At 43.9% G+C, this 25473-nt stretch overlaps 1 protein-coding gene across 1 annotated transcript in view; it reads right to left on the bottom strand.

Annotated features, from left to right (window-relative positions):
- Window positions 1-25473, bottom strand: part of ppfia2 (PTPRF interacting protein alpha 2) — a 411670-nt gene that overhangs the window by 204759 nt on the left and 181438 nt on the right. Inside the window, exon 3 of the mRNA XM_078221160.1 lies at window positions 20885-21049. Within this exon, the coding sequence (XP_078077286.1) occupies window positions 20885-21049 (165 nt within the window). The remainder of the gene's footprint in view (window positions 1-20884; window positions 21050-25473) is intronic.

Raw genomic sequence — 25473 nt, 5'->3', positions numbered from 1 at the left:
ACAGGGACAGCAGATGTCTGTAAGACTCAAACATTTCAAATGAATTTAATGTTGAATCAGATTGAAAACATTCAATCCAAATTAGTGCTAGAGAGAGAAAAAAAACAGTGTATCATGCAAAAACTAAATGACCGTAGCTGTAGGAATGAACACACAGCTGTAGCCCATAATTTGTTCAGTGACATTTAAGAAGTTTAAAAGACTGACATTCAATTACTTTCTAAAAAGCATTAGTGAAGAAGAAAGTCAGCTGCATCCTTTTTGTGATGTGGAGATGCCGGCGTTGGACTGGGGTAAACACAGTAAGAAGTTTAACAACACCAGGTTAAAGTCCAACAGGTTTATTTGGTAGCAAAAGCCACACGATGTGGCTTTTTGTGGGCAGGAGAGAAATGGTTAACTGTACTTAATAGCTGAGAAATGATGAGAATGATAGTAAACACCCAGGCAATTTTTTGAACAGTTCAGCACACATCTCCAGCAAAAGATAAATCATCTGATTCATTGCTATGAATTCTAAAGCCTGAGGCAGGAACCAGGTGAGCCTGTTGACTATTTCTTAATAAGATTGAAAAATGTACATTCAAGGAAACAGTGAAAGGCTGATATGTCAGCTCATTTGGGGCTCTACATACTGTGTTGCTTTTCCTTCTTTCTGAACAGAAAACCGACAACCTGCATCTTACAACTGCATCTTTTCTGTTCTTCACCCGAACAATATGGGTGGCATTCTCCCCCAAAAAAATGAGTGTCATGATGGCAGGAACATTGGAGTGATCTGCACCGGTGCATCAGGCGTGGTTTGGTCCACATTTGTCACACAGTTAGTTATTTTTTTGGAGGAGTGTTGAAGTTCGGATGGGAGCTGGTGGGGCGGGGGAGGTGGGGGGGGGGGGCGGGGTGCACTGAGCCCGGCTGAAAAGTGCACTGCTGCCATTTTTGAAGCGCGCTCCAATCTCACAGTGCACTGAGATTCCCTCCCCCATGGACATTAGGACCCTCCTCACTTATTGGCGGCGTATTTCCCCACACCCTTCCTGACACAGATTGTCAGGATCGCGGCTCTCCCAATGGGTCACCAATCATCAGCCCTGACATGTCTCTCTTCATGCTCCACCCCTGTATGACCCCCCTGCATAGCCACCTTGTCATAGCTCTCCCATCATGGCCCACACTCAGGCCCTACCCCTTTAGCACTGCCCCTGCACACTGGCAGTGCTCAACTAGCACTGACAGTGTGCCAGGTGGACACTGCCTGATGGACACTGCCCAGCCATGTCCTTGGCCACCCAGGGCTTCAATAGCTTCTGCGCTCGATGGTATGGCCATCACACCTCGTCTCTGCTGATGGAGACCAGTATTGATTCTCGCTGGTCTCATGCCATGCCTGAAGTCAGAAGATCCTGGGAGCTGGGAGAATCCGGTGTTGAATAGGCTACGCATATTTATATGCTACTTGAACTATGCTAATCGGCCACTCACCCAGACCTGTTTGTGCCATTAAAAAGGGACTGGGATGATTACAAACTGTTTGGCTTTGGGCATGAAACCGATGTTTAGGTTCGTACGCTATTTTCCGGGATTAGCGCCAGGCACGGTGAGGTCGGAATATCACCCCCTATATCTCTCTCTCCAGGTCTCTGAAACTGAGAGTCTGTGTCCAAAAAGACCAGCTGTCCCTCTTCTGTATCTAAGTGTGAAAACTTTTCACTTGATTTTCAAAAGGATTTGGCCTGGGCTTCTTTCGCCATGACAACCAAATCACATGGGTCTGCTTCCAGGCAGGGATCAGGATGATAACTAACCCTCTCTTCAGAAAATTCTTTTCACCTTAAATTATAGGAAAAATTTTAAAATTTAACTGTCTTTTCAAAGTCTCACGTTCATAAAAATATTCAGCTTTCAATTTGATGAACTGTTTACACTAGAACATGAATCCGCCTTTCTCTTTTGTGTTTGTTTTTCAGTTTTGCAAAATTTTCAGGTTTTTCTCCATGATTACTTGAGACCTTTTCTTACCACAAGAACATGCGGTGCTTTGAAGATTTAATGCCCTGAGATTATTATCTTTGAGAAATGGCATTGTAGAAGTCCACTTTCGGATTGTGGTGAACCATAGATGGTTACCACTATGGGTACTTGTACATATGTTACTCTTGTTACTGTTGGGGTTAGGGTTGGGGTGTTCCACCTGTTAGCATTGTTCTGTGGTACACTCCGTTTGGCTCCGCCTTCTTACAGGAGTATAAAGGTCACTGCTACTTCCTAGTAGCCCTTAGTCTGGGATAGTATTGTTAAGCAGTATGCTCTATTCTTGTTGTGAATAAAAGCCTTTATTCCCGGGTATGTCCTAGCCTCCCGTGTGAATTAATCACGCATCACGGATATTATACACTTCGGATAAGTCATGTTACAAATACAAAGGTTCTAAGATTAATTTGTTTTGGACTGTCTCTTTAATATAAAATTAAGGAGTGAAGGAGGTCATGTAACCTCCTCTGAATCCTGCTTGAAAAACAAGCTTGGGTGGTTTGTTTGCCTTGGGGAGAGTGAGGCCCAGACTGGTTTACTAGGAAGAAGGTGCAAGATGTTGACACCTGTAAACAATGATCAGAACAACTGTGTTGACAGTTAGAATCATAGAATCCCTACAGTGCAGAAGGAGACCACTTGGCCAATTGTGCCTACACCAACAACAATCCCACCCAGGCCCTATTCCTGTCACCCCATGTATTTACCTGACACGAAGGGACAATTTGACATGGCCAATCCATCTAATCTGCATGTCTTTGGACTATGGGAGGAAACCAGAGCACCCGGAGGAAACCCACAGAGAGAACGTGCAAACTCCACACAGTCATCTGAGGCTGGAATTGAGCCCAGGTCCCTGGTGCTGTGAGGCAGCAGTGCTAACTGCTGGGCTATAAGGCCCATGGTTGACCTTCCCACCCAGTGCCAACTGAGGCCTTTAAGTAGCCAATTGATGATTTAAGGACCTCATCCTGCTACCGCTGCTTGTATTAACTCAGCTGCAGGCAGGTCTGTCACCATGCAGCATGCACAGCAGATAAAATTGTGTGGTCAGCTTATGACATGTTGAGGAGGGATGGGGGGTGTTCCTTGATCAAAGGCACTCAATGCTTGATAGAGGGATTGAACATTGATAAGGGTTAGCTTGCTGAGAACCACCCACCTGTACTTGCTGGGGACAACACACCGAGCACCCTCCCCCTCCCCTGCATTCATCTCCCCATAAATCCCACCTCTAATTTCTTACCTGTGACCTGGGTAACTCCCCGATCCTGGGATTCCAATGCCTGGCCTACCAGCAGCAGCCAGGGCCTGCCTCCGCAGTGGTGCTGTTGAGCATGTGGTGAACCATCGTTGGTTACCACTGTGGGTTGTTCCTATGTTACTGTTGGGTTAGGGTGTTGCCACTGTGGGGGTTGTATAATGTTGTTGGGTTAGGGTGTTTACCTGTGGTAAATGTTGTTATGGCACATCCCGGTCGGGCCCCGCCTCCTGGGGAGAGGTATAAGACCCTCTGCTCCGGCGGGACCCCTCCAGTCTGAACTGGTGTACTCGTGTTAGTTAGTTCCATTGTTTGCTAATAAAAGCCTTCAATAGCTGAAGCCTTGTTCCACGTGCTTGATTGTCGCGCATCAGAGCACAAGAACTGTTGGACTCTGACTGGCTAGGTGACTTTCCCTTATTCCCATCCTGGGTCGATTCCAGGGGAAGGCCCACAGCTGGCCTCACCATTGCATGATTAATTTGGCTGGCCTCCTGAAATGAGACAGCATTGGTCTCTTGCTGGCCCCAGCTGGCAGGTGACACCTGAACAAGATTCCTCTCTAAAAGTGTTGAGTCTCAAATTGAGGTGTTAGGAATGCCAGGTAAATAATTATACTTTAAGCTGTCTATTTAATTTCAAGATAGAATGGAATAGAATGGATAGCTAATTAGCATTTCTAACTGGTTACAAGGTGGATGTGATGCACACTGAACGGAGATGCCTTTGGGAAGGGAGACATCAAGTGGAAGCCACAATATGGTTGATTTTCCAGTTTTCTTAAGAGTTCCCTGAATTCTCACAGGCACAGTCAATCTGCAAGAATCCAGGAGAGAGAGAGCAGAGTGATAGAGGCAGCCCATCTTCATTGTTCATCACACAGAATGCAGGTGTGAGCTCAAGCTCAGACTGAAGATTCACTTATTTTGGCTAGAGGGAGAAAGTCAGTTCAGGGATTAGAAATTATCCAGCTGGAAAAGGAGAAACGAAGCAAGTCATTGGGAACTGAGAAAATCTTTGGACTGATTTCTCGAGAATAGAGTGTTCACTTAAAGAACAGAGTGAAGTATAACTGTGGAGGGGGATTTTTGACCCATCATTATGGATACACAATTGAATCAGTGACAGGAAGAAGAGAGTGATAGTGGATGGGCAATTTTCAGACTATAAAGTGGCCTGCAGTGATGTTCTGCAAGGGTCATTTTTGGAACCATTACTCTTTGCAATTTTTGCCTTTAATAATCAAGGTGTGGGGAGAGGCATTATTAAGATGGTAGATGATACTAAACTTTATAACATAAAGGTTGATAATGATACTGTAAACTCCTGTAGTCCAGTTGACTACTATAGTTGTTAAATTGGTTAAGGACTTTTGCTGTGACTTATAAATAAAGAAACAAAACAGTAAAGCAAAGAACTTTATAAATTACTGGTTAGGCCTCAGCTGGGTACTGTGGACAATTCTGGATGTGGTGCTTCAGAAAAGATTTAAAGGTGTATTGAGGAGGTTTATTAGGATGATACCAGAAACACAGAAACGTAGAAAATAGGTGCAGGAGTAGGTCACTCGGCCCTTCAAGCCTGCACCACCATTCAATATGATCAAAGTTGATCATGCACTTTCAATATCCCACTCCCGCTTTCTCTCCATACCCCTTGATCCCATTAGCCACAAGGGCAACATCCAGCTCCTTCTTGACTATATTTAACGAACTAGCCCCAACAGCTTTCTGTGGTAGAGAATTCCACAGGTACACAACTCTCTGAGTGAAGAAGTCCTTCCTCATCTTAGTCCTGAATGGCTTACTCCTTATTCTTAGACTGTGACCCTTAGTTCTGGACTTCGCCAACATTGGGAACATTATTCCCACATCTAGCCTGTCCAGTCCCATCAGGATTGTTTCTATGAGATCTTCTCTCATTCTTCTAAATTCCAGTGAGTACAAGCCCAGTGAATCCAGTCTCTCTTCATATGTCAGTCCTGCCATTACAGGAATCAGTCTGGTGAACCTTCGCTGGACTCCCTCAATTGCAAGAATGTCCTTCCTCAGACTTGGAGATCAAAACTGCACACAGTACTCAAGGCGTGACCTCACCAAGGCCCTGTATAACTGCAGCAAGACATCTTTACTCCTATACTCAAATACTGTTGCTATGAAGGCCAGCATACCATCAGCTTTCCTCACCACCTGCTGTACCTGCATGCCAACCTTCAGCGACTGTTCCACCATGACACCCAGGTCATGTTGCGCTTACCCTTTTCCTAAATCTTTTTGCCACCAAAGTGGCTAACCTCACATTTATCCACATTATTTTGCATTTGCCAAGTATTTACCCACTCAGCCAACCTGTCCAAGTCACCCTGCAGACTCTTAGCATCCTCCTCACAGCACATGCTGTCATCCAGCTTAATGTCATCTGAAAATTTGGAGATATTGCATTCAATTCCTTTGTCCAAATCATTAATATATATTATGAATAGTTGGGGTCCCATCACTGAACCCTGTGGTACCCTATTTCACTGCCTGCCACTCTGAAAAGGACCTGTTTATTCCCACTGCCTGCTGCCTGTCTGCCAACCAGTTCTCTATCCACATCAATACATTACCCACAATACCATGAGCTTTAATTTTGCTCACTAATCTCTTGTGTGAGACTTTGTCAAAAAGCCTTTTGAAAGTCCGGATACATAACATTCACAGGTTCACCCTTGTCCACTCTACTGGTCACATTCTCAAAAAATTCCAGAAGACTTGTCAAGCACGATTTCACTTTAATAAATACATGCTGACTTGGATAGATCCCATCACTGCTTTCCAAATGCTCAGTTATTGCATCCTTAACAATTGACTCCAGTGTTTTCTCCACCACCAATATCATGCTAACTGGTCTATAATTCCTGGTTTTCTCTCTCCCTCCTTTTCTAAAAAGTGGGGTAACATTAGCTACACTCCAATCCTCTTCCAGAGTCTATAGAATGCTGGAAAATGACCACTAATGCGTCCACTATTTCTAAGGCCACTTCCTTCAGTACTCTGGGATGCAGAGCATCAGGCCCTGGGGATTTATTGGGTTTTAATCCCAGCAATTTCCCCAGTACAATTTCCTGACTAATAAGGATTTCTTTTAGTTTCTCCTTCATGCTAGACTCTCTGTCTCCTAGAATTTCTGGAAGATTATTTGTGTCTTCCTTAGTGAGGACAGATCCAAAGTATTTGTTCAGCTGGTCTGCTATCTCTTTGTTGCCCATTTCGAATTGACCTGATTCTAACTGTAAGGGACCTACATTTGACTTCACCAGTCTTTTTCTCTTCACATATCAATAGAAGCTTTTGCAGTTAGTTTTTATGTTTTCTGCAAGCTTTCCCCTTCTGAATTAAACCATTTTGTCCTCCTCTGCTGGATTTTAAATTTCTGATGTGGAGATGCCGGCGTTGGACTGGGGTAAACACAGTGAGAGTTTTAACAACACCAGGTTAAAGTCCAACAGGTTTATTTGGTAGCAAATGCCATTAGCTTTCGGAGGGCTGCTCCTTCGTCAGATGGAGTGGATATCTGCTCTCAGTAAGAAGTCTCACAATACCAGGTTGTGAGACTTCTTACTGTACTTACCCCAGTCCAATGCCGGCATCTCCACATCATATCTGCTCTCAAACAGGGCATACAGAGACACAAAATCAAGTTACAGAATACTGATTAGAATGCGAATCTCTACAGCCAACCAGGTCTTAAAGATACAGATAATGTGAGTAGGGGGAGCATTAAGCACAGGTTAAAGAGATGTGTATTGTCTCCAGACAGGACCGCCACTCACATTGTCTGTATCTTTAAGACCTGGTTGGCTGTAGAGATTCGCATTCTAATCAGTATTCCGTAACTTGATTTTGTGTCTCTGTATGCCCTGTTTGAGAGCAGATATCCACTCCATCTGACGAAGGAGCAGTGCTCTGAAAGCTAATGGCATTTGCTACCAAATAAACCTGTTGGACTTTAACTTGGTGTTGTTAAAACTCTCACTGGTTTTAAATTTCTCCCAGTCCTCAGATTTGCTGCTTTTTCTGGCCAATTTATACACCCCCTCTTTGGCTTTAACACTATCCCTGATTTCCCTTGTTAGCCATGGATGAGCCACCTTTCTTCATTTTACTCTCATGCCAGACAGAGATGCACAGTTGTTTAAGTTTATCCATGTGTTCTTTAAATATCTCCCGTTGCCTATCCACTGTCAACCCCTCAAGTATCCTTTGCCAGCTTATCCTAGCCAATGCACGTCTCATACCATCAACGTTTGCTTTCCTCAAGTTCAGGACCCGAGTCTCAGACTGTGTCACTCTCCATCTTAATGAAGAATTCTACCATACTATGGTCACTCTTCCCCAAAGGATCTTGCACCACAAGATTGCTAATTAATCCTCTTACATTACACAATACCCAGGATGGCCTGGAAAACCATCCCTTATACATTCCAAGAAATCCTCCTCCATCGCATTGCTACCAGTTTGATGAGCCCAATCAATATGTAAATTGAAGTCATCCATAATAACTGCACGCATCTCTAATTTCCTGCTTGATGCCATCCCCAACCTGTTTTGTGGTCTGTACACAACTCCCACTAGCGTTTTTGTTCTTTGGTGTTCCGTAGCTCCACCCTTGCAGATTCCACATCGTCCAAGCTAACATCCTTCCTTACTATTACATTAATCTCCTCTTTAATCAGCAACGCTATCCCACTTTACCTCTTTCCTTTCCATCTACCTTTCCTGAATATAGAATACTGAATACTGAATGTTGAGTTCCCATCCGTGATTCCAATTGCATCATATCTGTTCATGACTGTCTGCGCAGTTAATTCATCCACCTTATTACAAACGCTCCTCACATTAAACCATAGAGCCTTCAGTCTTGTTTTTTTTGGCATTTATTGCCCTATTAGAATTATGATGTAATGTCGGCCTTTTTGATTTTTGTCCTTGGCTTCTCTGCCTTCCACTTTTCCCCTTACTGCCTTTTGTTTCTGCCCCCACTTTACTTCCCTCTGACTTCCTGCATTGGTTCCCATCTCCCTGCCATATTAGTTTAAACCCTCGCCAACAGCACTAGCAAGCACTCCCCCTGGGACATTAATTCCAGTCCTGACCATCTGATTTGTGCTGTTCCACCTCCCCCAGAACCAGTTCCTCCTCCCTCAAGCCATGTATTCATCTTAGCTATCCTGACACTCCTATTTTGATTAGCATGTGGCATTGGTGGCAATCCTGAGACTGCTTTCTTTGAGGTCCTACTTTTTTAGTTTAACTCCTAACTCCCTAAATTCAGCTTGTAGGACCACGTCCTGTTTTTTACCTATATCACTGGTGCCTATATGCACCACGACAACTGGCTGTTCATCCTCCCCCTCCAGAATGCCCTGCAGCTGCTGCGAGACATCCTTGACTCTTGCACCAGAGAGGCAACATACCATTCTAGAGTCTTGTTTGCGTCTGCAGAAATGCCTGCCTATTCCCCTTATAATTGAATCCCCTATCACTACAGCTTTATCACTACAGCCACACTTTTTCCTGCCTTCTTTTGTAGCAGAGCCAGCCACAATGCCATGAACCTGGCTGCTGTCACCTTTCCCTAGTGAGCATCTCCCCCAACAGTATCCAAAACGGTATATCTATTTTGGAGGGGGATGAAGGCAAAGAACAAAGAACAAAGAACAATACAGCACAGGAACAGGCCCTTCGGCCCTCCAAGCCCGCGCCGCTCCCCGGTCCAGGATTGAATCCTGAATCCAGGATCCCCGCCCAATTTTCCAGCCTATCTACATACTAATATCCTATCCACCGAGCTGTCCCTCACAGCTACGATGCTTTGTTCATCACAACCTATTAACTCACCCCACCCCCCCATTCCAGACCATGTGATCTCCAGGGAGAGGCGAAAACCCAGAGTGAAAAACCCCAGGGCCAATATGGGGAAAAAAAATCTGGGAAATTCCTCTCCGACCCCCTGAGGCGATCGAAACGAGTCCAGGAGATCACAATGGCCCTGATCGGGAAATGCTTCCCAACCCTAGTCATTTCCACTTCCACGAACACCATATGAATTCCCTGCCCCCGAGACAGGTTCCCAACTATCCGCAGTCTCGCTCTGTACTGGCACCAGCAAGATGATCATAGAATGAAGCCTTGAAACGAGAAACAAGGAACAATTAGCCCGCGCCGCTCCCTGGTCCAGACTAGACCACTCTTTTGTATCCCTCCATTCCCACTCCGTTCATATAGCTGTCTAGATAAGTCTTAAACGTTCCCAGTGTGTCCGCCTCCACCACCTTGCCCGGCAACACATTCCAGGCCCCCACGACCCTCTGTGTGAAATATGTCCTTCTGATATCTGTGTTAAACCTCCCCCCCTTCACCTTGAACCTATGACCCCTCGTGAACGTCACCACCGACCCGGGGAAAAGCTTCCCACCGTTCACCCTATCTATGCCTTTCATAATTTTATACACCTCTATTAAGTCTCCCCTCATCCTCCGTCTTTCCAAGGAGAACAACCCCAGTTTCCCCAATCTCTCCTCATAACCAAGCCCCTCCATACCAGGCAACATCCTGGTAAACCTCCTCTGTACTCTCTCCAAAGCCCCCACGTCCTTCTGGTAGTGTGGCGACCAGAACTGGACGCAGTATTCCAAATGCGGCCGAACCAACGTTCTATACATCTGCAACATCAGACCCCAACTCTTATACTCTATGCCCCGTCCTATAAAGGCAAGCATGCCATATGCCTTCTTCACCACCTTCTCCACCTGCGACGTCACCTTCAAGGCAGGGGATCCCTGCGCTGCCTTCCTACTCTTCCTCTGTCTGGTGGTCACTCATTCCCTATCTCCCTCAGTAATGTTTATTTGCAGTGTGACCAACTCACTGAATGTGCTATCCACGACTTCCTCAGCATCGTGGATGCTACAAAGTGAATCCATCCGCAGCTCCAGAGCAGTCAAGCGGTCTAACAGGAGCTGCAGTTGGACACACTTCCTGCACGTGAAGGAGCCAGGGACAACTGGAAGGGTCCCTGAATTCCCACATCGCACAAGAATTCCCACTTCGCACCAGGGAGGAAGAACTTCAGTCATGTGCAGAGGCTGGGAAAGTTAAGATTCTTTTCCTTGGGATAGAAAAAGTTAAGATGTGATCTACTAGAGCTTTTCAAAAATTTTAAAAGTTTTATTTGTTAATGGGATGCTGGTGTCATTGGCTAGAGCATCATTTATTGTCCATCCCTAATTGGCCTTAGAAGGTGGTGATGAGCCTTTCTGAACAGCTCTCGTCCATGTGTTATGGGAGCACCTACAGTTCTGTTAGGGAGTTCTAGGATTTTGAGCCAGCAAGAGTGAAGGAGAGTTGGATGGCGGGGAGGGGAACTTGAAGGTGGTGGTGTTTTGAAAGAATAAATATCATTCCTTCTGGCGAATGGGTCAATAGCCACAAGACACAGATTTGAAACATTGGCAAAGTGTATTTATCTGCAAATGCAAAATGCCTAAGCAAAAGATTGAGGGAAATGAAGAATGTTTTCACTGAGAGCTGTCAGGATCTGGAACTCTGCACCTAAAAATGCAGTGGAAGTTGATTCCATAAATAATTTTAAAAAGGGATTGGATATTTTCTTCAGGATGAGGAAATCACAGGATTATGGTCAAAAAGCAAAGTTGTGTGATTGAGCATGACTTCTATTTCAAAGCACCAGGATAGGTATGACAGACCAAATGGCTCCCTTCTGTGTTGTAGTTTTTCATAAGTCAAATCTAAATTTCTCAAGAAGTTACAAGAATCGTAACTCTGAAAATTTCTCAGACAGTTCAGATTTACATAAAACTCACTAAACAATGTTACCAACTCAGCTACCTTTCGAAATAACATTATTCTTTGGCAGAATAAGCTGTAAATTGCAACAAACAGCATCATCGAGATTGGCTTGGTGACAGTAACACAACAATATCAGCTTCGCCAGAGTAATAGAACTTGACATTATGCAACTGGGAATGTAAATGTCCTGCATGAGCCAAGAAAGCAAACTTCACCAAAGTACTTAACAGAGCAGTTTTAACCATGAATTTCAGAGGAAAGAGGCAGGAGACTGCTGAAACACAAAATTATGCTGTTGAATAAAGGCGTATTTGATGATCTGGTGTAGCAACTCTGTTTTCAGTACTGGTGAAAGAGTGCTCCAAGCTTTATTACAGCCGAGATCTCACCGAGAATCAGAAAGTCAGTGAAATTTTGGAGGCCTTCAGGGCTTACCTTGAGCCAACCACTATTGCATGGTATGTGAATGCTACGTTCAACAAGCAACATGGATAAGTAACAAGAAATGTGGATAAAGGCAAACCTGTGGATGTGCTATAATTAGATTTCCAGAAGAAATTTGACAAGGTGCCACATCACAGCTTATTACACAAAATAAGAGCTCATGGTGTAGGAGATAGAAGATTTGTTAGCTAATAGGAAATAGAGAGTAGGCATAAATGGGTCATTTTCCAGTTCGCAGATGTTGCAAGTTTCATAGAATCAGTGTTTGGGGCATCAATTGTTTGCAATTTATATCATTGACTTGGATTTTCTAAATTTGCTGATGATGCAAAGACAGGTAGGAAAGTAAGTTGTAAGGGGAGCTGAAAAGGGCCATAGATGGTTTAAGTGAGTGGGCAAAAGTTGGGCAGGTGGAGTATCATGTGGGAAAATGTGAAATTGTCCACTTTGCGATGCAGAACAGAAAAGCAGCATATTATTTAAATTGAGAAAGAAAATGGAACTCTGAGGTACAGAGGGATCTGGTTGTCCTGGTAAATCGATCATGGAAAGTTACTTTGCAGGTACAGCAAGTGATTAGGAAGACAAAGGAATTTTGTTGTTGATTGCAAGGGGAATGGAATGCAAAAGTAGGGATGTTTTTCTATAGTTGTATAGGACGTTGATGAGACTATATATTGGCCTGAATTTCACACTTGTTGCATGCCAAGATGCCAGTGCTGCTAGTATTGCTACCAGTGTTGCTGGTGCTGCTTTTCATGATTCTCACCAGAGGTCCAAGTTGGAACTATATAGCTGCTCCATTGCTGTTGTAGTGTGGATCAAAGTAAAAATAAAGCCCAACTTGCATAAATGACTTCCACAGTCAAGCGAGTCCAAAGCAGTGAAAGTGTTCTCTCAGAACAAGAATTTTGAGCAAAAATCTTTCACTTAGGCTATCTGTTTCAGTATTTAAAGGTTTCTGTAATTTCACAGCCTCCTTGAATAACTCGTTCACATCTATAGCCATTCCCCCCTTGCAAGTTAAAACTCCCTCCTGCTTTCCAGAAATGAAAATACTTGTACTGCACTAAACCTTGATTATTCATATATATTGGCTTCAATCAAGAACATGTAGAAATCATAGAAACCCTACAGTACAGAAAGAGGCCATTCGGCCCATCGAGTCTGCACTGACCACAATCCCACCCCCATATCCCTACATATTTTACCCGCTAGTCCACGCGTCCCAGGACACTAAGGGGCAATTTTAGCATAGCCAATCAACCTAACCCGCACATCTTTGGACTGTGGGAGGAAACCGGAGCTCCCGGAGGAAACCCACGCAGACACGAGGAGAATGTGCAAACTCCACACAGACAGTGACCCAAGCCGGGAATCGAACCCAGGTCCCTGGAGCTGTGAAGCAGCAGTGCTAATCACTGTGCTACCGTGCCGCCCCGTCTACTTTGCTATTTATGACATGTCTACTTTGCTATTTATGACATGTCTACTTTGCTATTTATGACATACGTTTGGTGATCTAATTATAATGAGCTTTTTGTACCACAAAACCATGCATCTGAGGTTTTGTAATCCCTTAAATTTTCAAAAAAGGCAAATTGACGGAAGAGCACTGCATTTCAAACCCATCATTTAATTCTCCTGTAGCCCAATATAAAATACTGGTCCTATGTGAGAACATATACAGTACTCAATAATACCTATATGTACATATACAGTACTCAGTAATACCTTCCAAGTTAAAGTAATGGAAAATCTGAAAGCAATATTCAGCTGATGCCACATTGCACTGATAGCATTAAAATAAAACTGTGAGTGCTGCACAACTTTCCACAGAAAGGAAAAACTTGTATTTTGATAACACCTTCTCACAGTTCCACCCTGTACCAAAGCACCTCACAAGCAATGAGATACTCTTGAAGTGTTGCTGTGCAAACAAATTCAGAAGTCAATTGTGAAGTCTCACAAACAAAAAAGAAAATATATAATCTAGCTGACTTCAGTGTTGGTTCCCAAGTATTCCTCAAGTCAGAATGTTTTCAGAAGTATTTTCTGCATATGAACAGAAAATTAACGCACCTTGATTCCTGATCTGTGTTCTCAGTAGATGAGACTCCCATCTGGATTCTCGTCCTCGAAGCGGGTAGGGGGAATCTGGAAAATTCCAGGTTTGGCTTGCCCGTCTCAGGAGGAAACGCCCACAAAGGGGAATCTTGATTGCTGGGTGTGGGTGCGAACTGGAAACAGGCCAACCAACAGGTTACAGAGTGTAGAGATGGGCTGTGTAAAATGTCCATCTCAGTGCCATGGGACTTTGCCTCTGCTAAAATAAAAACACGAAGGCCCTCCATCCCTTACCCTTCACACCCCCTTCACTCTCTAATCACTCGCTATGTCCCATTCATGGCTTACTCATGCCCCCCCGCCACGATGTCCCATCATGCCCCTATGCCAAGCTATGGGATTTCTATGCCCACTGACTCATTGTGCAATGAACCCTGAAGTGCACAATGGAATGTGTAAAAAGTATTGAAAAAGTTGTTTATTGAGAATGTTCTGGTATATTTGACAAAAAAGTCTGTCCTATAACTGAATGAAGTCTGAAAAACCACAAATCCTTGAAACCAGTTAGCTTGTGTAAACAAATATTGTAAAATTGATTGCAGAGTTCAGAGGGACTGAGCTATCAATCAAATTACGTTTCCTTTGGAGCAGCTGTTCTAGTATTCAAATAACTGTCTGGGCTCTTAGCCAAGCTTATGTAATCAGTCTCTGATCATTGTAGTCAATTCAACAATTGAATGGGGGGATATTAAATAGATCTGTGCGTGACACGAAGATTGGCAAGGTGGTTGATAGTAAGGAAGAACATCTTATGTTGCAGGAATATATAGATGGGTTGGCCAGATGAGCAAATCAGTGGCAAATGGAATTTAAACCTGAAAAGAATGACATGATGCACTTTGAAAGGAATAACAAGAAAAGGGAGTACTCAATGAATGGCAGGACACTAGTAAGCTCAGAGGAACAGAGGGATGATTTTGGGGTTCTTGTCTACAGATCCCTGAAGGTGGCAGAACAGGTTAATATGGTAGTTAAGAAGGCAAATGGACACATGCCTTTATCAGTCATGGCATAGAATATAAGAGCAGGGGGGTATTCTGGTTGCCACACTACCAGAAGGATGTTGATGCATTGGAAAGGATGCAGAAGAGATTTACCAGGATGTTGCCTGGTTTGGAGGATATGGACTATGAAGAAAGGTTGAACAAATTTGGATTGTTTTCATTGGAGCGTTGGAGGATGAGGGAAAACCTGATAGAGGTTTACAAGATTATGACAGGCTTGGATAGATTGGATAGTCAGAGACTTTTTCCCAGGGTCGAAGGGTCAACTACTCAGGGGCATAGGTTGAAAGTGAGAGGGGGAAAGTTTAAAAGAGATATAAGGGGCAGGTTTTTCATACACAATGGTGAATGCCTGAAACGCACTGCTGGAGGAGGTGGTGGAAACGGATTCCATAACAACGTTCAAGAGGCATCTGGATAGATACATGAATAGGCAGGGAATAGAGGTATATTGTCCATGTAGAGGCAAGAAAATATTAGATTAGAGAGGCATCTGTGGGCTGAAGGGCTTGTTCCTGTGCTGTACTGTTCTTCGCTCTTTGTTATGTTGGAGGTGTACAAAACTTTGGTTAGGCCACAGCTGGAGTACTGTGGCAGTTCTGATCACCTCACTATAGGAAGGATTTGATTGCACTAGAGGGGTTACTGAGGAGGTTCACCAGGATGTTGCCTGGGATGGAGCATTTGAGCTATGAAGAGAGGCTGGATAGGCTCAGGTTGTTTTCTTTAGAGCAGAGAAGGCTGAGGGTGACCTAATTCAGATGTTTAAGATTGAAGAGTATGGACATGATGGATAGTAAGCAGCTGTTCTCCTTAGCTGAAGGATCAATTTGGAGGGGGCATAATTTTAAGATGAGGGGCAGGAGGTTTAGAGGGGATCTGAGAAAACCTTTTTCACACAGAAAGTGGTGGGAGTCTAGAATGCACTACCTGAGAGAGTAAAAGAGGCAGGAAACCTCATTACCTTAAAAAGTACATGGATGAGCACTTGAAATGTCAGGGGCGAATCTCCCATTCCAACCCACTAATACTTTGGCAGGATGGGTCGCGAGATGCACGCGTGCATCGATTCATGGGATTCACGCATGCATTCCCGACGCATGCGCATTTCCCACCACCGGAAATCCAGCGCAGTCAGGACCACATAGGAAACCAGCGGGAAGACCAGGTAAGCCATTTTAATCTATTTTTAATGTTATTTGAATGTCATCATTGGGCCCGGGACTGAATTCTCTGGGCCCGATAGCAGTCCCAGCCCATCAGTACAAATTCATTCCGGCGGGGTTTAGAGTAGCTCCCCACTTTTGGGGAACTAGCGGGAGACCCCGCTGATGTGAATGGGGGGCAATCGGGACCCCCAGAGGGTAGGGTGGCAGGGAGTGGTGTCCCCTGGGCATGGGCACCCTGGCAGTGCCAGCCAGTGCCCCCTGATACTGCCCAAAGGGCAAAGTGCCCATGCCCAGGGGGCACCATGGCACTGCCCACTGGGCATCAGGCAGTGCAAGGGGGGCCTAGGAGGTGGTGCCAAGGGGCGAGGCCGAGGGGGTGATCAATGCGGGTGGGGGGTCCAGCTGCCATTCTGCATGGGGATCTGGTTGGGACTGGAGGGAGGCCAGCGAACGGGGCAGGCTGGGGGGGGTCTGCCTCCCTTGGGGGGTCTGTCGGGGTGCGGGAGTCTGTCTCCCATGGGGAGGTGTCTTCCGGAGTGAGGGGTGTGGGGGGCATTGTCACTGCTGGAGTGGGGTGGGGCTAGTGAGCAGGATGCTCCAGGACAGCGGTGGGTGGGGGGGGGGGGGGTTGGAGGGGTTGGTCGGGGCTGGCCCGGGAGTGCTTGTGGGGGCCATGATCGGGCCATGATCAGGCCATGGTGGAAGCTGCGAGGCAGCAGTGCGAGGGTCTCAGGCCAGCAATCGAGCTTGCCAACAAACGGGAGGCTGCCAGTTCCGGAACTGTCAGACTCCGGCATAAATAGGCCTCTCCCCACCTCCTCCGAGCTTTTAATGAGATTCACGATTGTGACCTCTGCATTGCACAGAGTATGGTAGATACGAGTCTGAAATGCCACCGAAAAAACAATCGTGATTTACACCATTTTTCCTGCCAATTCAGCACTTAGAATTTTTTTGGGAGAATCACCCCCGTCATAACATTCAAGGCTATGGGCCAAGTACTGGAAAGTGGGAGTAGTGTAGATTTAGTGTAGTTTTGTTGATGCAGACCCAATGGGCTGAAGGGCCTCTTCTGTACTATATTACTCTATAACTCAAAGGGCCTGGACGATTGACACTTTATTAGCTTGTAGCACACACTTTTCTTTCAAACAGGAGAAAGTTCTTAATGAATTACTTTATTTCAATATTTTTTACACAAACCACTAAACATTGCAAGGTTCTTTGGTTGAATAAATTGTATAGTAGGTTAATGGGCATGAAGAGCTATAGGGGCATGAGGGGCCATTGAGGATGGGTGGAAGGGCAGAGCTTGGTAAAGGGGACTTGAGGGATCATGGCGTGGGTGGATTGAAGAGCAGAGCTTAGCATAGGGAGCATGGTGGTAGGTAAAGGAACATAAGGGGCATGAGGGGCTTTAGGGCACCATGGCAATAACTTGGCATTGAAGGCATGAGGGAGACCTTACTTTTTAAAGATCCTCTTATGCAGACTAGGTTTAAAACTCCCCTGAGGTGCCGCGCACCATGAGTCTTTATAAATCTTGTCCAACTCCATGAAAATTGCAAAGGAGTAGAAAATACTTATCTCCACAATGTAATTATCCAGGTTGGGAGTGCTGGATGTGGGTTTCTGATAGGAACTTTAAAAGCACTCCCAAAAATCGCACAGCCTGCGAACGGAGCTGGGAATCCCAGAATCGGAACCTGTCTGCCATATTTAAAGGGCTCCCAAGTCATCCTGACTCGGTAAAAACCCAGGCCTTCATGTCAGAATGTACACTTGAAACGTTGACCCTAATGACATGATTAATGTGCACCCAAACTCTGAGACCCAAGGATCGATTTGATCCTTGGACCAAACCAGCATACTTGGCAGGAGCTGCTGGTGTCATCTGCACCTCCACAGGTCACCCATCCAAGTGAAGAGGTCAATGTTCAGCAGCTCACCTGCAATTGTCCCCAGGTAAGTTCGAAGAAAAGGTACTGGGCAAAGTTTGGCATACACAATTTCTGTGGTCTTGGGAGAGCATTACTTCTTCCTCTGGTTCTACAGGATTTTTTTTTAACAATTGTACTTTACTTAACTTTCATTTGCAGCTGCTGAGGAATCACGATCGGTACCTGACCTGATCATCCACAGCAGATATTTGAATATTTACAAATATGCACCTTGCAGAAACAATGTGGCAGAGTTCCAACCTGGTCTATTGAGTCATTACGTTTGGAGGCTTTTAACATGTTTTCATCAAAACTTCTCAATAAGACTACAGTTGCAAGGAGCCATTATGTGCTGTGGTGCATGTACATCCAAATGTCTTTCGCAAATGCCTCCTTGACTTGCTCAGATCAGACAGCTAAATTCTCAGCTTTTTAAATAATTTTTTGAATTTTGTTATTCTGAAAAACAGGTTGACTGCAGAGTAGGGTAACCAATAGTCAAATCAAAACATCACAGGATTATGAAGACAGAAGAACTATAAACAAAATGAATACCTGGAGTAAGTTCAAAGGTCTGAAGATTTATAGTTAAGCGAGTCAGCTGAAAAGAGAAACAAATTGACAGATTTTTGCTGGACGCTGGGGCGCGAACCCTCGTCCCACCCATCAATCAGCATGGAGAGGCGGGAAAATAGCATGCGATGCTGAAAGTCAGATTCGTGCCCAGCTTCAGACAGTTTGCTATCTTCTCACACCCATTTTACTAGCATGAATCGCTTCGCACCCAAAATGGGGTGTTGTTTCTAGCGAGAAAACTGGCATGTTTCTCTCCAGAGAAACCAGTCAGTTTTCTTTCCAGGTTTTACCACACTCTGCCAAAATAAAATCAAGGGGGTGGTGATTTACGCCATGGGCGGGGGGGGGGGGGGGGGGGGGGGGGGTGCCTAAACATGCTGGCAAAGCCCGGCTGCCCAAAGATCAGGGCGCCATACTTAAAGGTCACGATCATAACCTGGATAAATGTCTTCCACCATCCCATCACGGAAGCCTCACGGGCTCCCCTCCCCACCCAAAGTCGGAGTTACCGCATTCAGTTCGACCCCCCCTTCCACCACACCCCCACCAGCGATCATCAGCTCCTTCTTCCAACTCCCAATAATTGGCCCCTTTTTCCCATAATCGGAGCTAGAAACACCCCCTCCCCCTCCACCTGCAAAGGCCACCACCGGCATCTTCTGCTCATCTGTCCACTCCCGGCATGCAACCACATTTGCATTAAACTTCATCCATGAGGCTCTCACTGGGGCCTGCCCCTTGTCACAGGTTGGTAACCTGGCAGTGCTAACCTGTGCCAAGAGGCAGTGTTAGGGGGCATTGCCAGGGCACTGTCTGACCATGTGACTTGTCCCCCGGAGGCGATACTTACGCCCCTGGGGAAACCCCCATGACAGGTTCATGTCTGTGCAAACCTGTTGTAAACTGTGTTGTGTGACTTCATGGTCAGCACGGTTTGAAAATATGGCGAGGGGTCAAGATACAACGAGGGGATGTGTCAATTATATTAAAATCCATGGAAATCCATACAAATCATTTTCCCGTCCATGTTCTAAAATGCAGAAGTTAATTTGTACATGTTCCAAGAGGTTAGAAACACTCTAGGGACTGTAACATGATCATAGGCACTTGAATCACATGTAGGAGACCCATACTATAGAGCATGAGAGGCCTGAATCTTCCATGAGATATGAAACAATGAGCACTGGGCAGCTCTTAAATAAACAGCAATTTATCAGAACACAAATATCTTCCATTTCAACAGTGAATTTTTTTGCTTCCTCATTCTATTTTAGTTTTAACAATTTGGAATCACACTGGACTTCAGAAAATATAACAAATGAGAAAATAATTATACAATTTACAAACAACATCAGTTAGGATTAAATATTTTCTGTTGAACTTATCTGTAATTTTAAAAAAGACAAAGAAATACAAAACAATGATTCCATGATTTCTTGAAATGCATTCCCAAGGCTCTTGTCAAGTTTTATGTATATTCTACACATTAATGTGATATCTAAAAACATTTAATGCATTGTATGTGTATGCTGTGCATGTAAAGCTCAGTAAGTCTTCATTTCTCATTATGTTAAGCCATATAACATTTGAAATTGATTCTTCAAGTGAACCTCTATTATTGGACACACTGATTCTCCAAACAAGGTTATTAATGCTGCAGAATTCCCTGCAGGTGCACAATTGCTCATCAGTGAAACCCCCACCACTGACCACCCCCACCCCATCCGCAACTATTTTAATTAGAGTAAAAAATACAGATGCAAAAGCAGACTTCTTTAAGAGTTGCTGGTGCTAGTAGACTACTTTCAGACCTGAGGATAGATACGAAACATGTGTGCCAAGTGCTGGGATCACCCTGAAGATATTTTAATCTGTTGGTCTTACCTAATGCCATGTGCAAGGCTTAGTAAGAATCTGGGGGAAAAAATTAGAGGTCTCTAATTTGCAACAGTAGCTTACACACAACAGATTCAAGAGAGGGGAAACAGTGCACACAACATATATTTGGCCAAACACATAAAATATCTACATCTCAAACACAAACTCAGCATAACTGCCAGATAAAGCACAGAGCCATTTTACAGCCCTAGTGTTTATTTGGGTTCTCTGACTTCTAGTTTTGATATGGGTACAATTGCTGACAGTCCTCAAATAAACAGTAATTTAGTAGGACACAAAAACCTCCCATTTTAACAGTGAAACATTTGTGTTTCTTCATTCCATTCTGCTTTTAACAATCTGGAATTACAACGGACTTCAGCAAATGTGTTAAGTTAGAAAGTAAACATGCATTTTACAAACAACAGATAATACAATCAATTAGCATTAAATAATTTGTACTTAATAGATCATTAATTTTAAAGGAACAAAGCATTATAAAATAATGATTCATGATTACTTGAAATGAATTCTCAACGAGTGTCACATTTCTGCTGGGAACAATTGCTCATGGAATCATCTTTGTAAGCTATTCCCTTACCTTCTCATCTAAAGCTTTATGGTGCTCAAAAAGAGACTTTAATGCTTTCAAAACCTCAACTTCACTGGAAACCCCTGAAGGAGACTGAGCTTGCCGTTTCACCACTGTCATTCTCAGTGATCGTTCATGTCTTGACACAAGGCATTCCAAATGTTCCAACAAGAGCTGAAAGAAATTATATCAAACTTATATCTACTAAATCCTTTAGTTAAAAATCATTCTTGACGACAAATATACATAAATCACAAAAACTTCGTTATCTTTGCTTTGTCCACTTAACTCATTTTTAAAATACCATTTATCACCCTGATATATTTGTCATCTACCCACATAATTTGGTATTCTAAAGACATTTTAATAATATTTCTATCTTCAATTCACTTTAGTGTGAACAGCCCTCAGCTGGATATTCTCCTCCAGACTAAATTTATGTAATTTCTTCATTCTCATCTTCTGCTTACCATTGCCAAACTAGTTCTCAATCCACATTTTTAAGTTACCACTGATTCCACCAAATGTAGAACTTCATCAAGTTCCTTCGCAAAATTAAGTAAATTACAGGGGTTCTACAGTGGGGTGCTGGCAGAATCCTAAAGAAAATGAAAAAGCTCAGTTATATATCTACTTCTGTCTACCCCTTGGTAGAGAAATAATGAGACAGGGCAGGGGGATTGGATGCTTGGTGTCAGAGAACAAGGAGATTGGAAACCAGGTTGATACTGACTGTTTCATATCAATTCAATCATATAATGGTAATTTTTTCTTCAGTAGTATGACAGGCCAATTACTAGTTAGAAATGTGTGTGCACTTCTTGTCTGTCACACTGGGGGCTTTTTAGGCCAACTGGCACCTGAAGATTTGCACAGCATGACCAAATTTATACGTTAGAGTGATCATAAAAGAATGGCTTATGGACTTTAACCTGGTGTTGTGAGACTTCTTATGTGTTCACCCCAGTCCAACGCCGGCATCTCCACATTATGGAAAAGGCACAGATATCCAGAAGGACTCGGTCATGGAGAGTGCACCAAGATTGTATGAGAATTAAATATGGAAAAACACAGGCAATATGAAAGTATGTTTCACTGCAGAAAAATACGAACTAGGTATTGAAAAAAATGCAAAAGAGAAAAATGTTTTTTAAAAAATGCATGTGCAATGCTGCTGCAGAGCAGCTTGGGTCACATTTCTGGCATTTTTCTAGGCGAATCAGTGAGTTTGAATTTTGCCAAGAACCTGGCGAGAAGTATGAGTTGTGGCAATTTAGAAAAAGTATGAAAGGATAATCCAGGAAACTACAGACCTCTGACTTGACATCCTGTAGTCAGTACAACATCCTGAAAAAGAGAACAGTGAGGTTTCAGGACAAACATGGTATGATAATATGACATTATCAAGGCCAGAGTGATCTTCTGAAATAGTTTCAATTAGCTAAGAGGGTCATAAGATTAGAAGAAATAGGAGCAGGAGTAGGCTATTTGCTTATTGCTCTGCCATTCAATAAGATCATGGCTGGAAACGAATTTCCCAGATTTCTTTCCCCTAAATTGGCTGGGATTTTTATCTGTTCCTTTTCTTCTCCCTGGAGATTAACTGGCTTTCATGTGGGATGTGCGGTCTATCTATTGCACAAGTTATTACAATTGTATGGGACTGGCTGGATAAACAAGAAGGACTTTTCCTGTATGCCATTTTTCACACATTCAAACAAGAAATAAATCAATATGGCATTACAAGAGGTGGATTTTAACTGACAAATCTACTAGAGGTATTTCTATTCCAGAGCAGACAATGAGAATGCCATAGCTATCGGGGGCCGAAGGTCCTCCAGGAGTTACATTAGATTATTCTAATAACTTTCTGTAGAGGTCCAATTCAGTCCAATGATCATTAACTACATACACCTTCAATCATAATGTATATAGTATGAATGGCAATAGTAATGAAAAACCTTGGCTGTGTTAAAAACCTAGCAATCACAGTCAGCATAAAACCTGACTCTCAAGTGTCATTGTTACGGCATGCTTCCATTTATGGAAGAAGATGGAAATGCAGAAAATCCATTGGGGATGTGTTAGATTCATATGGTTCACATTTTCCAGTGGCAGAAGAGACCAATCAATGAGAGGCAGCTTCTGCCACAGGTGCTGCGAATTTAGTGGTCATCAGCTGTGAATGTGGGTTGTTGTTTTTGGCAGCATATGTTGTCAAGTCACTGTGGTCATGGATCATCGTGATGACACAAACCATACAACACATGACGTCGCCATTTACCTCTGTCATTGCTTGGTCTCGCAGGTGTACAAATCATTATTTGATCATGTCATGCTTGTAGGCATAATTGAAGTAGAGCTTTGGGCATCCTCCTGGTCTTCTGGCTTCAGTTACCTTATTGTGCAGAAAATTCTTGGCAACGTATCTGTCTTTCATTCCATGTATGTGCCCAAGAAAGCGCAGGCACTTATTTGAGATTATGGACAGGATCTTCTCCATATGCCAGCCACAAGATCAAAGACCTCTTCACCTTGCTTTTGTAGATCTCACTAAAGCATTCAACACCATGAGCAGAGCCAAACTCTACAAGAGTTTGGAGAAAACTGCTGTCTACCATTGCTCCTTAGTCTCATCCACTCTTTTTCTTAACAATATGCACTGTACTGTACAGTTTTATGGCACCACTTCTCACAGTTTCTGGTGAAAAATCGAGTTGAAAAGAGTAGTGTCCTAATCCCCACTTTGTTTGGAATTTTCTTCTGCATGCTCCTGACCCTAGCCTTCCTGCAGGAATGCTTACAAGGTCAGACAGAAAGCTCTACAATTTGTCCAGACTGAAAGCGAAGACAGTCCTGATCAGAAAGGATGATGACGATAATGATGCCATGCTAGTGAGTCATGCAGCAACTCCACTACAAAGATTAATGGAATGTTGCTCCCATGTAACTTGCTCTCGCTTAGTATCGGCATGAAGGAAACCAACGTTAAGGGATGGGGTGTCATATTTCCACTCTTGGTCACACTAAATATACCGCACTGGAAATGGTCAGTAAATTCTCCTACCTTTGGTCCAGGTCTCAGACAAACCATCTCTTGATGCATAACATGATATACCTATAGAGAAAGGGGCTACTATTTTTGACCCAACTCACAAAAGAGGCAAGTAAAAACATCAGCTGACTCTTAGGACCAAGACACTGATTTGTGTGGCAAGCAATGATAGGAACAACAATGTTATTAGTAATACAGCACATTAATGCAATAGTCTTAATGTGATAATGGATGCTGAATGCAGAAAGACTGTCTGATTTTCATATTATAAGGTGTATAGATCTGAGGCCTACAACATATTTAAGACATCCAGCACACCACAATCTCATCCAGCAGTGTGTCAGGTACTATGCATAAACAGTGCAAGACAAAAGAGCTGAGTGCCTGAGGTGAGGTGGGAGTGACTGCCCTTGACATCAAAGCAGCATTTGACTGAGTATGGCATCAAGGAGCCCTAGCAAAACTGGAGGCAATTGGAATCAGGGAGAAAGCCCTCCATTGGTTAGATTCACATGTGGCACAAAGGAAGATAGTTGTAGCGGTTGGAGGTCAATCACCTCAGATCCAGGACATCATTGCAGGAGTTCCTCTGGATCCCAATGATCTTCAACTGCTTCATCAATGACCTTCCTTCCATTATGAGGGCAAAAGTGGGGATGTTCGCTGATGACTGGACAATGTTTAGTATCATTCGCAACTCCTCAGATACTGAAGCAGTCCATGTTCAAAGGCAACAAGACCTGGACAATATCTAGGCTTGGGCTGAGAAGTGGCAAGTCACAATCATGCCACACAAGTGCCAGGCAATGGCCATCTCCAACAAAAGGATCTAACATCGTTCCTTGATATTCAATGGCATTACCATCGCTAAATCCCCCGCTATCAACATCTTGGGGTAAACATTGACCAGAAACTGAGCTAAAAACCTCTGATCTTGTCCACAGCTGGGATTCTCTGGTGCTACTGCAGTGAATGGAGTTTTGGCTGAGCGCTAAATTCTCCATTCTCACTGGCAGCAGGGCAGGAATAGATGATATCGGAGAACCTGCACTTGAACCAGGCTAGCCATATAAATACTGTGCCTACCAGAGCAAGTCAAAGGCTTGGAATCCTGTGGCAGGTAACTCACCTCCAGACTCCCCAAAGCCAACAAGGCACAAGTCAGGGGTGTGATGGAATACTCTCAACTTGTCTTGATGAATGCAGCTTCACCAACACTCAAGAAGTTTGACACCATCCAAGCCAAAGCAGCCAGCTTGATTGCTCCCCCTTTCACAAACATGCAATCCCTCCACCATCAATGGGCAGTGGCAGCCTTGTGTATCATCTATAAGTTACTCTGCAGGAACTCACCAAGGTTCCTGAGGCAGAACCTTTCAAACCAATGACCACTACCACCTAGAAGCTCAAGAGCAACAGATACCTGGGAACACCACCACCTGGAGGTTCCCCTCCTCGCCTTTCACCATCCTGACTTGGAAATGTATCACCATTCCTTTACTGTCTCCAGGTCAAAATCCTGAAACACCTTCCCCAACAGCAA

The sequence above is a fragment of the Mustelus asterias genome, chromosome 9 (genome assembly GCF_964213995.1).
Source record: "Mustelus asterias chromosome 9, sMusAst1.hap1.1, whole genome shotgun sequence".
In the NCBI taxonomy this organism is placed as follows: Eukaryota; Metazoa; Chordata; class Chondrichthyes; order Carcharhiniformes; family Triakidae; genus Mustelus; species Mustelus asterias.
This window is presented reverse-complemented; position numbering and strand designations above follow the sequence as displayed.